The 15,434-nt window shown below is 32.2% G+C and overlaps 1 protein-coding gene across 2 annotated transcripts; it reads right to left on the reverse strand.

Moving 5' to 3' along the window:
• Positions 1-1,108: 1,108 nt before the first annotated feature.
• LOC132266476 (probable serine/threonine-protein kinase PIX13) lies at positions 1,109-6,079 on the reverse strand. Of its 2 annotated transcripts, XM_059767351.1 has the most exons (7): positions 4,903-5,035; positions 4,493-4,608; positions 4,306-4,380; positions 2,823-2,958; positions 2,585-2,727; positions 1,974-2,097; positions 1,109-1,819 (listed from the first exon to the last, which is right to left on the reverse strand). In XM_059767351.1, exons 1-7 carry the CDS (start codon positions 4,907-4,909, stop codon positions 1,362-1,364), a joined length of 1,059 nt encoding a protein of 352 aa, XP_059623334.1. In that variant the 5' UTR covers positions 4,910-5,035; the 3' UTR covers positions 1,109-1,361. The 2 variants fall into 2 exon arrangements, with proteins under 2 accessions (XP_059623334.1, XP_059623333.1); XM_059767350.1 differs by lacking the exons at positions 4,306-4,380; positions 4,493-4,608 and adding an exon at positions 5,705-6,079 and having other exon boundaries at positions 4,903-5,240.
• Between the last annotated feature and the right edge of the window lie 9,355 nt (positions 6,080-15,434).

Raw genomic sequence — 15,434 nt, forward strand, 5'->3', positions numbered from 1 at the left:
ATTAATTAAATAATTAAATATATATTGAGGTTGAAAAAAAAATTTTGATTTAAAAAATTAAATAATTGACCTTAAGAATGACTTCCTTATGTAAGAAAGCAGAGTCATTAGTTGGGATACATTGGGATGCCGAGTATTTTTGACCCCCATCTTGGTTCATGCGGTAAAAGTGCTCATTTGATCAATTTTTTTTAAAGGATTTACAAAATTTCTTAAACTATCTAATGGTTTTTGCAATCTCTTAGTTATTATTATTATTATTATGTATGACTTTTTGTGAGTAAATTTGATTATATAGAATGGTTTATTTCTCTCATGTTCGGCGCCAAGGTAATCGGGTGGCTCATGCTTTAACTGCTCTTTCACATCCTGAGCTTGGATTGGATCAATTTCTGCCAGCTCTTCCCTCTTCCAGTGTGCCTTTTGCTATGGAGGATGTGGAGTGTTAGTTGTGTTGTGTGGTTTATGTTTCTTTTGTCTTGGATCAATTTCTGCCAGCTCTTCCCTCTTCCATTGTGCCTTTTGCTATGGAGGATGTGGAGTGTTAGTTGTGTTGTGTGGTTTACGTTTCTTTTGTTTTTTGCTATGGAGGATGTGGAGTGTTAGTTGTGTTGTGTGGTTTACGTTTCGTTTGTCTTGTCGTCTTTGCCAAAAAAAAAAAAGAAAAAAAAAAGAAAAAGAAAAAGGAAAAAAAAGAGCCAAATAAAAGTGATATCTTATACTTCTCTCTTATTTTTGGTACCTATATCAAACTTTTAATCCTTTTCTACCTTTTAGATGTCATATCTGTACTTCTCCCTTGTACTGTAACAGTTTTTTAAAAAAGAACCTAAACTATAAAACTAGAAAAGAAACAAAAAAAATTAAAAAGTTGACAGACAATGCATTTTGTAATTCAGACGGGTCATGAGGGTACATCCTTAAAAAAAATAATAAAATAAATAAATAAATCTCGAATCCCAGTTTTATAATTATTTAATCTACATCTAGCAAAACAAAATATATATATATACACACACACACACACACACTTCCAATAACAAGAATAGCTACATTTTCCAACAAATAGCCTGGTATTGCAAAACAAGTTTACTGAAAACTAGTCAAATGACGGATGAAATTTGTAATTCTGTTCACAAATGATTATATTAAAATCACGGTATAGTGTCAGCAACACAATCATTGCATGTTACAAATGGCAACAGCCAGTACAAAATTTGTGAAGAAAGAAGAAAAAAGGGAAGGAAAAAAGATTGTAAGAAGAAGTTGAAACAAAAATTTGATAATAATAACCAAAAAAAAAAACACTTTGATCGACGAAACATGCACATTGTTGAATCCAATCTATCAGCTTACCATGTTCAATGTGATGTTTGATATCTTCCGGCTCCTTTTCCAACGCCATGGTAGCTTCGGTGAAGTGGAGAACGGTGTCGATTAGGCGGTTGTTGTCCAAGGCTTCGATGACCTGTAGATTTGGAGGTGTTAATTCTTGATTCTTTCGGTTTTTCCTTCATAGCTTCGATCCTTTCCAACACCTCCACAACTTCTTTCATGGAGGGCCGGTTTTTAGGCTCCGCTTCCAGGCATTTTAGCGTGAGTTGTGCGGCCTCCAATGCCGCCTTGGTAGAATACTGACCTTCTATACGTACGTCCATAATGGATTTTAGCTTCCGTTTTTGAGAAAGAAGAGGCCTCGTCCACTCAACCAAATTTTGCTGCCCACTGGGGCGTTTGGTATCGAGTGCCCGCATACCCGTCAGCACCTCCAACAGCACAACACCGAAACCGTACACGTCGCTCTTTACATACAAATGACCTGTTGACAATGATAGACTGATGTGTGAATTAAATCATTTTACCTATATTTCATTTTTCTATTTTGATTGTGTGCGCGCGTGTTTGTGTTGTTGTCGTGGTCGAGGTCATTTCCAAACACATTTAGCGAAGGCTTCACAAGAATGGTTGTTTACCTGTTGCAATGTACTCTGGAGCAGCATAACCATATGTGCCCATAACTCGGGTTGTCACGTGTGAGTTTCCACCTGAAGGCCCCAATTTTGCTAAGCCAAAATCTGATATTTTTGCATTGTAGTTCTGTAAAAACAAGAAACATTAGACGAAGAAAAGCTTTGAGAACAATCATTACCCTATACCCATTTTATTTCTCTGAGTCTGTTTGTTATAAGTTATAACGGAAAATGGAAAGGGGGAGTACCAATGGTAATAGATGAGAAATGCATACATATAACTACGATATTGTTATATATATTAGGGAAAAGTGCCAAAAAAAAAAAAAAAAATCCCCGCCATATAAAAAATGTGCAAAAAAACACCCCTGTAGTTTAGTACGTGCACATAAATCCTGACATTTGAAAATACGTGCAAATTGCCCCCTAATATCTGTTGACAGTCCATTCCAAGTTTTCCTTTTCTTTCTTCCCCCTTTATTTATTTATTTATATTTATTTTTTATTTTTAAGATAGTTGCTATACGCTTAGCTTTCTTTTCCTTCTTAACAATCATCAAGGATACAAGAAAACTTAGCCTCAAACAAAAAGCTGTGATCATATAGAATCTTACCCCATCGAGCAGTATATTAGAAGCCTTGAAGTCTCTGTAAATAACATGTCCTTCCGAAGTATGCAAGAAAGCTAGGCCCCGTGCAGCACCAATGGCTATTTTGAGCCTTATGTCCCAAGAAAGTGGTTCAACTGCAGAACTCCCTGCAAAACCAAACAATCACGCAATTAATTCAATTTAACTGCGGACAAGAAAAGCTTTTGTTTTCTTTCGTTTTATTCTTCACTAAAGATCTTACGTCTGAAAAGATGGTTTTCCAAGCTTCCCTTCTGCATAAATTCGTATACAAGTAGAAGTTCTTTATCCTCCCAACAGTATCCCAACAGCTTAACAAGGTTCGGATGAGAAAGCCTCCCTAAGAAATTCACTTCGGACTGCATTTTCAAATGAAGAAGCAAAGTATTAGCTTCAATAGAAAGGATTTTATTGTGTGTACATCAAAAGAAACTGCTGATGGCCGGTTCCCAAACCAGTTCACTTAAATTGTGTATAAATTGGGATTAGACCATGATTGGTTTAATTGAAAGAATTGTACTATAAATACTTTATATATTTAGGCAAAATATACGTTTCATGAGAAAAGTAGTTAATCCATGAAGCATAGCAGATGCAAGAAACTTCAATCAGACCAAGTACTTTCAGCTGGGCCAACCACTAAAAATATTGCCAATTATGCAGTCCATAGCGCATTCTGTCTTGGCGCAAGAATAAAAGGGCTAGCCCAATGCACGAGGCTCCCGCCATTGTAGGGTCTAGGGAGGGTCAGATGCACACAGCCTTTACCTCCGCATGAAGAGGCTTTTTTCCGGTTTTGAACCAGAAGCAAATTACAAATTCAAGCATGGTCTTTGAAGGAGGACAGTATAAAGCTCTAAATGAGTCCTATCAAGGAAAGGTATCACAAAGATTTTTAAGCGTTTGAAATTCAGATCAGTCAAAATATTGATATGCCTGTGAGCTATATATCCCCTAATAGGCTTTGCAGCTATAAAAACCATATAACCAGCCAGCAGAGGGTGATCACAACTCTGCATCTTGGTACCACAAAAATTTAAACATGCATATTAAACAGTAGAAATATCCCGCAGATCCTAAAAGTCCATGTGAATTATTAGAGATTCAAACTTATTTTGCATGCCTAGACCCGTAAACTCATTATTTCTCAGTTTTCATAAAACTTAAAAGTCCTCCAAAAACAAGGATCATTAGGAAGAGCATGAAACCAAAAACAATCAGAGACTCGAATTCAAGCCACTGGGTGAGAATTCGTTTCGTTTTAAAATTTACAAATAGAAGATAAAACATCCAAATACAAGAATCATGAGGCAAAAAATAAAACCGAAAGCAATCATAGGCTCGAATTCAAGCAGCTGAATTAATGTAGTGCACTTGTGCATTGCAAGCCACGTACTTGTTGTCTTGCTAAGCAAATTGAGTTGAAGATCTTTGGAAAAAGCCAGAAAGACGCATACTTAAAAGAACATTACAGCAGAGTACAGAAAGCCCTCCACAGACATATGTAAAGCAAACTCAAAGATGATTTGATAAACATGTATAGAAAGTAGACACAATATTGACATTTAACATCAGAAATTGCTTTTAAAATACAGTGGCCTTGACCTAATCGAGGTCCCCCATCTGCCAAAGGTATGCGGCATATGCCCATATCTGATGATACAAAAATGACAAAAGCTACACATATACACACACAGAGATCTTACTCGCATTTTGAGTGCTAGTCGCCATATAGCAAATTTTACTACAAACTGTCTTGAGATCTTTAACAAGTTTGGCAACTGCAATTTTAAGTTCAGTATACTTATGAAATTAGCAACAAACTATTCACTATAAAATCCTTCAACAAAAATCAAGTACTAAACGTGAAAAGATGAAATTTGATACAATCACCTTTTCACCATAAAACCAACTTGAAAAGACAGCCGACCCCATTTGTTTGGGATAAAAAGCAAGGATGACGATGAACTGCCTCGATAAAACAGACTCATTATTTTTATATTGGTCACCTAAAAGCACAAAATAGGTAAGCTAATACTGCACAGGAGCACATTTGCCACTCTAATCAATGGTAAGGAATGAGAGTATTGATCCATTTGTAAACACAGACAACTTCCAAATTAGAAAAAAAAAAAAAAACACTTCTAGTACTAATTAGTATTGCTATAAATATTATTTTGTTATCATTGTCGTTGTTGTTGTGTGAAGGGTGTGATAAATGAGGACTATGTTCTTCCTTTAAAAACTCAACCAAACAAAGAAAATAAACATCAACAATAGCCACTAAATAGTAGCACCAGTACCTGCCATTCTTCAAAGCCCTGCATACTTTCAGGGTTTAATTTCTTGATTGCGACAACCATTCCGGTGCCAAATTTGGCTGGAGCAAGTGTATGCTCATCAACCCACCCTTTAAACACAGTGCCAAAACCTCCCACACCCAACACTGTATCTGACTTGAAATTTCTTGTGGCACTCTTCAAATCCGCAAAACTGTATATCCTCAAGTTTGGCGTCGGCAATATTTCTCCGGTCGACAACGTCTCCTCGCTCACACTCACCGCTGCCGAAAACCGGCTTTGACCGGCACTGCTGCTTGTAGCCGAAAGTCCGGCACCGTTGCTGTAAAAACTCGAATTCCCTGAATCATATACACAAAGAAAACCATCAATTGCTCAGGGGGTTTTGTACTTTGTAGTTTGTACTCAAATCAAGTAAAGAACAGTGACACTGGTGATGGGTTTTTCCTGAATTGTAAAAAAGGACCAACATTTGTGATAACCTAGTCCAAAAATCAAGCAGATTGTGATCACAAAATCAACAATATAGAGAAAACCATGTTGTGATTTTGCAAGAAAATAACACATAATTAGCACAAAAGGAATCAACACAGCTAAAAAACCAAGAAATAGTAATCAGTGTGTGTGTGTGTAAAGTCAAACAGATTGTAATCTCAAAATCAACAAAATAGAGAGAACCCATGTGGTAATTTTGCTAGAAAATAACACATAATCGACACAAAATGAATTAACAAAGCTAAAAACCCAGAACAAGTAATCACTGTGTGTTTTTGTGTGTGTATATAGATTTTCTTGGTGTTTGTACCTGTTGTAGTTGAAGAAGGTCTAGTGGTGGAGCTGGGGTTAGAGGCACTTGGATTAGGTTCACCGGGCTGAGATCCAAAGCAATTGCCCATATTAAACTCTGTAACTCAATTGAAACAACTTAGCTCACTAACATTGAAATGGGTATGTTTAGATCAAAAACAATCTAAGTTTCAGAAATCAAAGAGAGAGAAAAGAAACAATGAAATTGTTTGGTATTGTTTGTTTTGTTATGGAAAAGGGAGACTCTTCCTATGTTGTTGGACTTTTCTATGTGTGTTTAGAGTCTATAAACTTTCCTTGAAACCTCTTCGCTATTTCTTGGTTTGTGTCTATTGTTTGCTTTCTTTTTTTTCTGCGTCTTGTCTCCATTTTATACGCATCACTTTTATTTTTATTTATTTTTCACTGTGTGAGTCACATGGTTAGTGAGCCGCAATTTGGGAACTGATTGACCTTTTTATTGCAAGTCAACGACCGTGTCAAGAACAAACTCCCAAACCGCGCATAGATCATTAATCAAGGGCGTGTGGAAAAAGTGATTAATGGATCATAGCCGTAATTAATCACCGGCCTTTTGTGGTCGCCAATCTTCATTTTATTATCCATTGTTTTTTGAGTTGATATAATCGTCTGATTATCTAAGTACTTATATATATATATATTAAAAATAATAAGTATTTTGAGAATAAGACATTTTTTATTCATTTAAATGTAGTTGGATGTGTCTAATTTCAGACACATTTTGTACTAATTTTTATTTGTTTCTTGAACTATTTATATATATATATTTTTCCTAAACATTTATATATATATATGAAAAATAATAAATAATTCAAGAATCTAAAACGTATTACTTATCTGTGATATTTTTCATTCATATAAAAGTAGTCGAATGTGTCTGAATTTTAACATTTATATCACAATCATATATACATCCGAGTAATGATAGGGAGTTCGATAATTAAACAAATCTAACTAATTTTATGTGAGTAGGGAGCTGACGTCATCATGATGTCATTAATATTTTTCATAAATAACGATATTAACTCCTACTTACATAAATATATATATATATATATATATATATATATATATTTATTGAATGTATGTGAACATTTTGATCTGAATTTTGTGGGATTCTAAGAAGTGGAGATATATAAAATAGGAAAGGGCTCAAATCTTCTGCTGTGAGTTACCCTGCAGTCCCCTGCTGTGAGCTGATGAAAGGCCTTAGTTTGGCCACGTGTGCTTCAGTTTGTAATATGTCTATGGGCTCCACTAAAATGGTGCAAAACGCATTATTCCGTTAAATCTGCCTTCCGTTAAACATCCATCTCTCGGCATCTCTGAAAAAGCCCAAAAGAGCCGGCTCTACAAATTAATTGAGCCGTCTTCAAAAAATTGGGTTGAGCCGTCTCCACATTTCTTCTTGAGCCGGCTGTCCATTATTTTTTTTTTCTTTTATTTTTTTTTTTTTTTTGCTTGGCAAGGAGCCGGCTCTAAAAATTCTGATCACAGGAACTCTGATCACCTTCACCATCAAAATAAGCTATTGACACAGTTCTGTAAAACTAATTTCACAGTAAAACTAATTTGACACCTAAATTTAACATTTTTTAATTCTTTCATTTTTCATCTGTTAGTGTAAATTATGATATTTTTCTACTTAAAATTGACATTGGTTAAGCATTCTAGCATATTTGAAATGTTGGATAATTGTAGGATTTTTTTCTATAATTTTCAATAATCATTCTAGTGAATGTAAAATCTTATATAATTGTTTTTTTTAACTGAGTTGGCTTCATTAGGTACCAATTTGTTATCCAAATATTTTTTCTTCTCATGTATGCGGCAATTACGCATTTCACAGGTTATTATGTGACATTTATGAGAAAAAATACATTGTGAAGTTTAATAAATAGGGACACTGATTACCTTCACCATCAAAATAAGCTATTTACACAGTTCTACTAAACTAATTTCACACCTCTGCAAAACTAATATCACACCTAAATTTAACATTTTTTAATTCTTTCATTTGTCATCCATTAGTGTAAATTATGATTTTTTTTTACTTGAAATTGACATTGGTTAAGCATTCTAGCGTATTTGAAATATAGCGTAATTGTAAGATTTTCTTCAATAATCTTCAATAACCATTCTAGTGAATGTAAAATCTTCCGTAATTGTTTTTTTTTTTTTAACTGAGTTGGCTTCATTACGTACCAATGTATTATCCAAATATTTTGTCTTCTCATGTATGCGGCAATTACACATTTCACAGGTTATTATGTCACATTTCTGAGAAAAAATACATTGTGAAGTTTAATAAGTAGGGACACTGATCACCTTCACCATCAAAATAAGCTATTCACACAGTTCTATAAAACTAATTTCACACCTCTGCAAAACTAATTTCACACCTAAATTTAACATTTTTTAATTCTTTCATTTGTCATCTGTTAGTGTAAATTATAATATTTATTTACTTGGAATTGACATTGGTTAAGCATTATAGTGTATTTGAAATATTGGATAATTGTAGGATTTTCTTCTATAATCTTCAATAACCATTCTAGTGAATGTAAAATCTTCCATAATTATTTTTTTTTAACTGAGTTGGCTTCATTAGGTACCAACGTGTTATCCAAATATTTTGTCTTCTCATGTATGCGGCAATTACGCATTTCACAGGTTATTATGTGATATTTATGAGGAAAAAAACATTGTGAAGTTTAATAAGTAAGGACACTGATCACCTTCACCATCAAAATAAGTTATTCACACAGTTCTGTAAAACTAATTTCACACCTCTGCAAAACTAATTTCACACCTAAATTTAACATTTTTTAATACTTTCATTTGTCATTTGTTAGTGTAAATTATGATTTTTTTTTTACTTGAAATTGACATTGGTTAAGCATTCTAACGTATTTAAAATCTTCGATAATTGTAGGATTTTCTTCTATAATCTTCAATAACCATTCTAGTGAATGTAAAATCTTGTATAATTGTTTTTTTTTTAACTGAGTTGGCTTCATTAGGTACCAATGTGTTGTCCAAATATTTTGTCTTCTCATGTATGCGGCAATTACACATTTCACAGGTTATTATGTCACATTTATGAGAAAAAATACATTGTGAAGTTTAACAAGTAGGGACACTGATCATCTTCACCATCAAAATAAACTATATATACAGCTCTGCAAAACTAATTTCACACCTAAATTTAACATTTTTTAATTCTTTCATTTGTCATCCGTTATTGTAAATTATGAATTTTTTTTTCTTGAAATTGACATTAGTTAAGCATTCTAGCGTATTTGAAATCTTGATTAATTGTAGGATTTTCTTCTATAATCTTCAATAACCATTGTAGTGAATGTAAAATCTTCCATAATTGTTTTTTTTTTTTAACTGAGTTGGCTTCATTAGTTACCAATGTGTTATCCAAATATTTTGTCTTCTCATGTATGCGGCAATTACACATTTCACAGGCTATTATGTCACATTTATGAGAAAAAATACATTGTGAAGTTTAATAAGTAGGGACATTGATCACCTTCACCATCAAAATAAGCTATTCACACAGTTCTGTAAAACTAATTTCACACCTCTGCAAAACTAATTTCACACCTAAATTTAACATTTTTTAATTCTTTCATTTGTCATCCGTTAGTGTAAATTATGATTTTTTTTACTTGAAATTGATATTAGTTAAGCATTCTAGCGTATTTGAAATCTTGGTTAATTGTAGGATTTTCTTCTATAATCTTCAATAACCATTCTAGTGAATGTAAAATCTTCCATAATTGTTTTTTTTTAACTGAGTTGGCTTCATTAGATACCAAAGTGTTATCCAAATATTTTGTCTTCTCATGTATGCGGCAATTACACATTTCACATGTTATTATGTCATATTTATGAGAAAAAATACATTGTGAAGTTTAATAAGTAGGGACACTGATCACCTTCACCATCAAAATAAGTTATTCACACAGTTCTAACAAACTAATTTCACACCTTTGCCAAACTAATTTCACACCTAAATTTAACAGCTCTTGGGATTTAATGGAGCTGGCTCTTGAAGTTCAATGGAGCCGGCTCTAAGTTGTTGAGCCGACTCTTTGAGTTGGCAGCCGGCTCATAATAAATATGGAGCCGGCTCTCAGAATCTTTAGAGCCGGCTCCTTGCCAAGCAAAAATAAATAAAAATGAAAGAAAAAAAAAAATAATGGACAGCCGGCTCAAGAAGAAATGTGGAGACGGCTCAACCCAATTTTTTGGAGACGGCTCAATTAATTTGTAGAGCCGGCTCTTTTGGGCTTTTCCAGAGATGCCGAGAGATGGATGTTTAACGGAAGGCAGATTTAACAGAATAATGCGTTTTGCACCATTTTAGTGGAGCCCACAGACATATTACAAACTGAAGCACACGTGGCCAAACTAAGACCTTTCATCAGCTCACAGCAGGGGACTGCAGGGTAACTCACAGCAGGGGATTTGAGCTCGCAAACAAAGGTTGTTGGGAGGATTAATAAATTTGATACATATGTAAGTTTTAGTATTATAAGCAAAAAGTGGATTATTCTTATAGAGTTTGAACCTAGGACAATCCGGACATTTTTATCATTGTACCAGGCGACTTTACTCCGTTTATTATATGATATATGAATTTAAAATTTTACAGTGTTCGAGACTGTTTTTGGAGTTCCAAAATCATAGGTCAAAATTAGAAATTATCTCTAGAAAATTTGGATATCTTTATTTCTTTTTTAGAGCATTGCTAGTACTAAACTACCTAGAAGATTTTTGTTTCTTTTTTTAGAGTAATGCTGTAATTAGAAACTTAATCTAACACTAATTTTGTTTCTCATATGGGTATTGAGATTGCAAATGGACTAAATTGGAAGTTTATTTGGTTTTAAATTGACTAAATTGCAAATGAAGATTTTTATGTTCATATGATTATTTAAGCACAACTAGGTTAAATTTGAACTTGTAAGAGCATCTCCAACCGTTATGTATATTTTTTTGTGTAAATTTGACGTGTTATGATGGATTTACACAAAAATTTTGAATTATTTAATTTTAACTCCAACGATTGTTTTATACATTTTGTGTAAAAATATATCTTCCAATTACAACTAACCATGTGTCATGCGAGGATCCCACGTAACTTTTACAAACCTACTTAGTATTTGGTTGATTCTTTAATAGAATGAGAAAGAGGGATGAGAAAGGAAATATGTTGATCTGACAATGTAAAAAGGTTGTATACAGTACACAATCCTTTTACACATTGTTGATGTGACAATGTATCTTAACAGACTACTGAAGATGGAAAAAATTTACACATCATAGGTGACAGTATATATTTTACACAAAATGATATTTTAACAAACCGCTAGAGATGCTCTTAAGTTTTATTCAAGTTAAAAATGCTTACTTAAGCTCCGCTATGTCAAATTAGAGCTTGCTCAAGTTCAGTTCAATTTTGAAATGGTTATTTAAGCTTAACTATGGTAAATTGGAACTTGTTGGAGTTCAATTCAAGTTTGAAATAATTACTTAAGCCTGCTAATTTGGAACTTATTTGAGAGACACACTTGCCAAAAAAAAAATATCGCCACTTATGTTATGTATGATAGGAAGGAAAGAGAGAAGATAGAAAGAAACAAACATACTTCCTTCATTTGGTAAAGAGGATACAAGGAAAGAAGAGAAAAGATGATGAATGAGTCATCTTTCCTCTTTCACAAATTTTCTTAACAAACATACTTCCTTCATTTGGTAGAGAGGATACAAGGAAAGAAGAGAAAAGATGATGAATGAGTTATCCTTCATCTTTCACAAATTTTCTTCCCCCCAAATATGGACGGCCTGAAGGAAGAAAAACAATGTTATTTAAAGGGTCAAATGTAAAAAACATCTCTATAATATGATTACAGTGCATATCACACTCCTCATGTGCAAATAACACGCCTAAAATTTTAATTTGGTACAAATAGGTCCCTCCTGACACATTTAAGTTATAGCTTGACTAAATTGCCTTTATATACATATTTTATATATTATTTAAAAATTCATCATTTTATGAAATGACGAAAATGGTCATTTAGTACATGAGGGGTGTGATATGCACTATAAGCATATTATAGGATTTTTTTGCACTTTATAAACTATTGTTGTTTTGAATCTTTTGATCTTAATGGTTAGATTTAATTAAGAAAGTAGGTTTATCGCAATTTGAATAATATAATGACGGTAAGTGATTGAACATCCATTTTTTTTTACCTCAATAAAGATTGAATACTCATTTGTTGCTATGTAAAGAATTATATATGTGTGTGTGTGTGTTTGTGTAAAGTTCAAAAAATTAAATGTATATTGTTTATATATAATGAATAAAGTATCTTTAATTTAATTTGTTAATTATATATTTAATGAAAATTGATAAATATATTAAATTTTTTTTTCTTAGTTGATACTAACACATATATACGTCATTGAGGTTCGAATCCTTGACCACTGGCCGGTTAATAACAGTATTAAAATTTAATAGGGAATAATTTTTTTCTTTTTTATAATTATAAAAGGAACTAAAGTTTTCATTCCATATATACTGTAGTGACAACAATTTTTTTTTAATTTTTTTTTTAAGAGAGATAATACAGTTTTAGCGAAAATATATAGATAATTTTTTTTCGAAAAAGGTGAGAGAAAATCCTTAAAAGTGGGTTAAATATAGTTAATGTATACATAACACCCCTATACTATGAAATTATTAGTATACATACCCCTTGAGCATTTTCAAAAGAGTAAAAGGGCAAAACGGTTATTACAACATTACTTTATGTCAGATTTCTGATTCAAGGGTGTTTCCGCATAGTTTTAAAACAATAGGAGTATTTTTAACACACCTTTTTAAATATAGTGGTGAAAGTGTTACACAAAGTATACATTATGATTGTTTTCTGCACTTAACCCTATTATAAATGTTTATAAATTACAAAACTATCCTTATATTAGCATTTTCTCTTCCCTTATCTCATGACAAAAAATTTCTGGTATTAGCTCATTTTTTGTCTTTCATCAAACCAAACAAAATGGGAAGGTACACAATCTCTTCCCTAGGATGTTCATTCATCTCTTGTTCTCTCCATTTCATCCAATTAATTTTCTTCTATTCTACCAAACGAAACATTAATTGTTACTCACCTACCTTGAACTTAATTCAAGCGACTCATTTGATCAAATGATTAAGTTCAAGTTTAACTCTAGCTTACTCTTCATGAACTCGATACCAAGATTGATGAAAAATCGGTTACAAATTGTATTGTTCATTACTTCGAACAAGAAAAAATTTGGATTGTTCTATTTTTTCCCTCTTGTATGAGATTCACATGCTTACTTTGTTACGCTATAGCGCTTGATTGTTATTTTTGACTTGTTATATATAAAAAAAAAAAAAAAAAAAAAAAAAAAAAAAAAAAAAAAAAAAAAATTTAAGGAACTGATTTCATACAACCAAATATATCACAAATGAATCTTAAAAGGTGGTGTGAACTCAATTGTGTTTTTTTTTTTTAATAACCAAAGGAGAGAAAAGAGTCTAGCTTGATTTGGTAAAAGGTGGTGTGAACTCAATTTTTTTTTTTTAATAACCTAAGGAGCAAAAAAGAGTATTGTGAACTCAATTGTGGTTTTTTTTTATTTTTTATTTTTTTTTATTTTTTAATAATAACAACCAAAGGACCAAAAAAGAGTCTTGGTTTGGTCTAAACTCGACTTGTTGGACAATTTGGGGCATACGAGTTTTTTTATAAGCCTTACATTCGACTCTCTCTCTCTCTCTCTCTCTCTCTATATATATATATATATATATATATATATATATCTTTCCATTATTGTCACCCTTTTTTTTGTCACTATCATTCTTGCCATTAATAATTCTACAATTGTTATCCCATGTGCTCTCCTATTATTGTCTTTGCAATGGTAGTGCAATCACCCTCAGCTACCAAAACACTTTGAAAGGAACTTTCTGAGTTCTCAAAAGGAGTTGCATTTTTCTGACAATAGATGTAAGATGCTTAATGGAGTATAGCATTTCATCTCCAAAATAATAATAATAATAATAATAATAATGACTAATGTCACAAGTTTGGTTGTTCCTACAATGGCATAGTCAAATGAAAGCGAAAATAATCGTTGGAAAATTGAGCTTTTGTGCAAAAAGGCCATTTTATATTATGAAAAGTAAAGTCAAGTCAATTTGATAAATGAAGTTGTTGACAAATATTTGTATTTAGTATTTACCAAGAAGATACTACATCATGAAATTTTGATTATTCTTCCCATTAAATTAGAACCTTGAGATTTCATGATCCCCAAGAGTGCCATATTTAATTTGGCCGTGTGGAAGACTTGTGCTTTCTTTTTAGGTAGAAAAATGTGTTTCACGATGCCAGTTCATGCATCCTCGTGCAGTTGAGCTCTCCTTTGTGTTTTTTTTTTTTTTTTCTTCCCAAGAACGTGCGTGAGTGTATCACTAATCTCCAACTATTTAGATTAGTTTTTCAAACATTGTTTTTGACTTTTGAAATTGGAAACTGTTTTGATTTTTTTTAAGACATGTAAGAGTGTATCACTAATCTCCAACTATTACGATTAACTTTTCAAACATTGCTTTTGACTTTTTGGTATTGATAATTGTTTTGTCTCTCCAATACATTCTTTTTAAAAATTCGGTAAGCTGTTTTAAATTTAATGAAACTTTCAAATACCAAACGTGTCCTTTATTTTTGAGAATGAAAAAAAATAAAATAAAATAAAAAGTTTTAAAAACAAACTGTTGATTAGACGATCCCAAACATCGTCTATCTTGTGCCATGAGAATATGAAAAAACGAGTAAACAAACACCAACATATAAGCCAAATGAAAGTAATAGATTCTGCCTTCTTTTTTTTTTTTCTTTTCTTTTTTTTCTTTTTTGCATAAAAGTAGAAGTAAAAGCTATGATAAACAATTCCTACAGTATTTTAAAATGAGATTTAAGGGGACTATCAAAGTAAACTAAGTAGATCATCCAAATATAATCAAAGAAGATAAGTAGTGAGCAAGTATTTTGATCATCACACAAATTAGAATCATTAAATTGTTATAAAATCTCTCCCTAGTATTATTCTCAACAAACGATAGTATGTAAATTGACAAAGGCTATGCCTTAAATTGAGCATAAAGAAAACATAGTAATTATGTAGCTAACCCTAAGTAATTAGAAAAAGGGTTGATTATTTTTGTAAATTGTCATAAAATCCTCTTACTAAGTAGCAGGATACATATTTTAAGATATATATATATATATATAAACTATGACAAGAGCGCTCTCTTGTGAACATGTGCAACATCCATTAAATCAAATGTGATACGATGTCACATATTTAATCCAATTCAACAGATTAGGGTGTGAGCTCATTGTGAAAATGCCCTCGTCACAACACGTGCTTGCAAAGTTTTTGTTGAATTTTTTTCAAAGCTAATCACGTTTAAGATAATTATAAAGTCCTTCCACACAGTAAAAAAAAAAAAAAAATTTCTTTACTCCGTTTCAACTTTCAGGACCAATCTTGATAATGTTTGTTCTTTTCTCCCAAGAGTCCAGTACTTGACATGAGTACATTAGATCCCTAGGATCAATTAATAAACATAATCTAATTTCCTA

Source organism: Cornus florida, unplaced genomic scaffold (genome assembly GCF_030987335.1).
Source record: "Cornus florida cultivar Cherokee Brave unplaced genomic scaffold, ASM3098733v1 CherokeeBrave_3.0.0_Hap2_Chr07, whole genome shotgun sequence".
Taxonomy (NCBI): Eukaryota; Viridiplantae; Streptophyta; class Magnoliopsida; order Cornales; family Cornaceae; genus Cornus; species Cornus florida.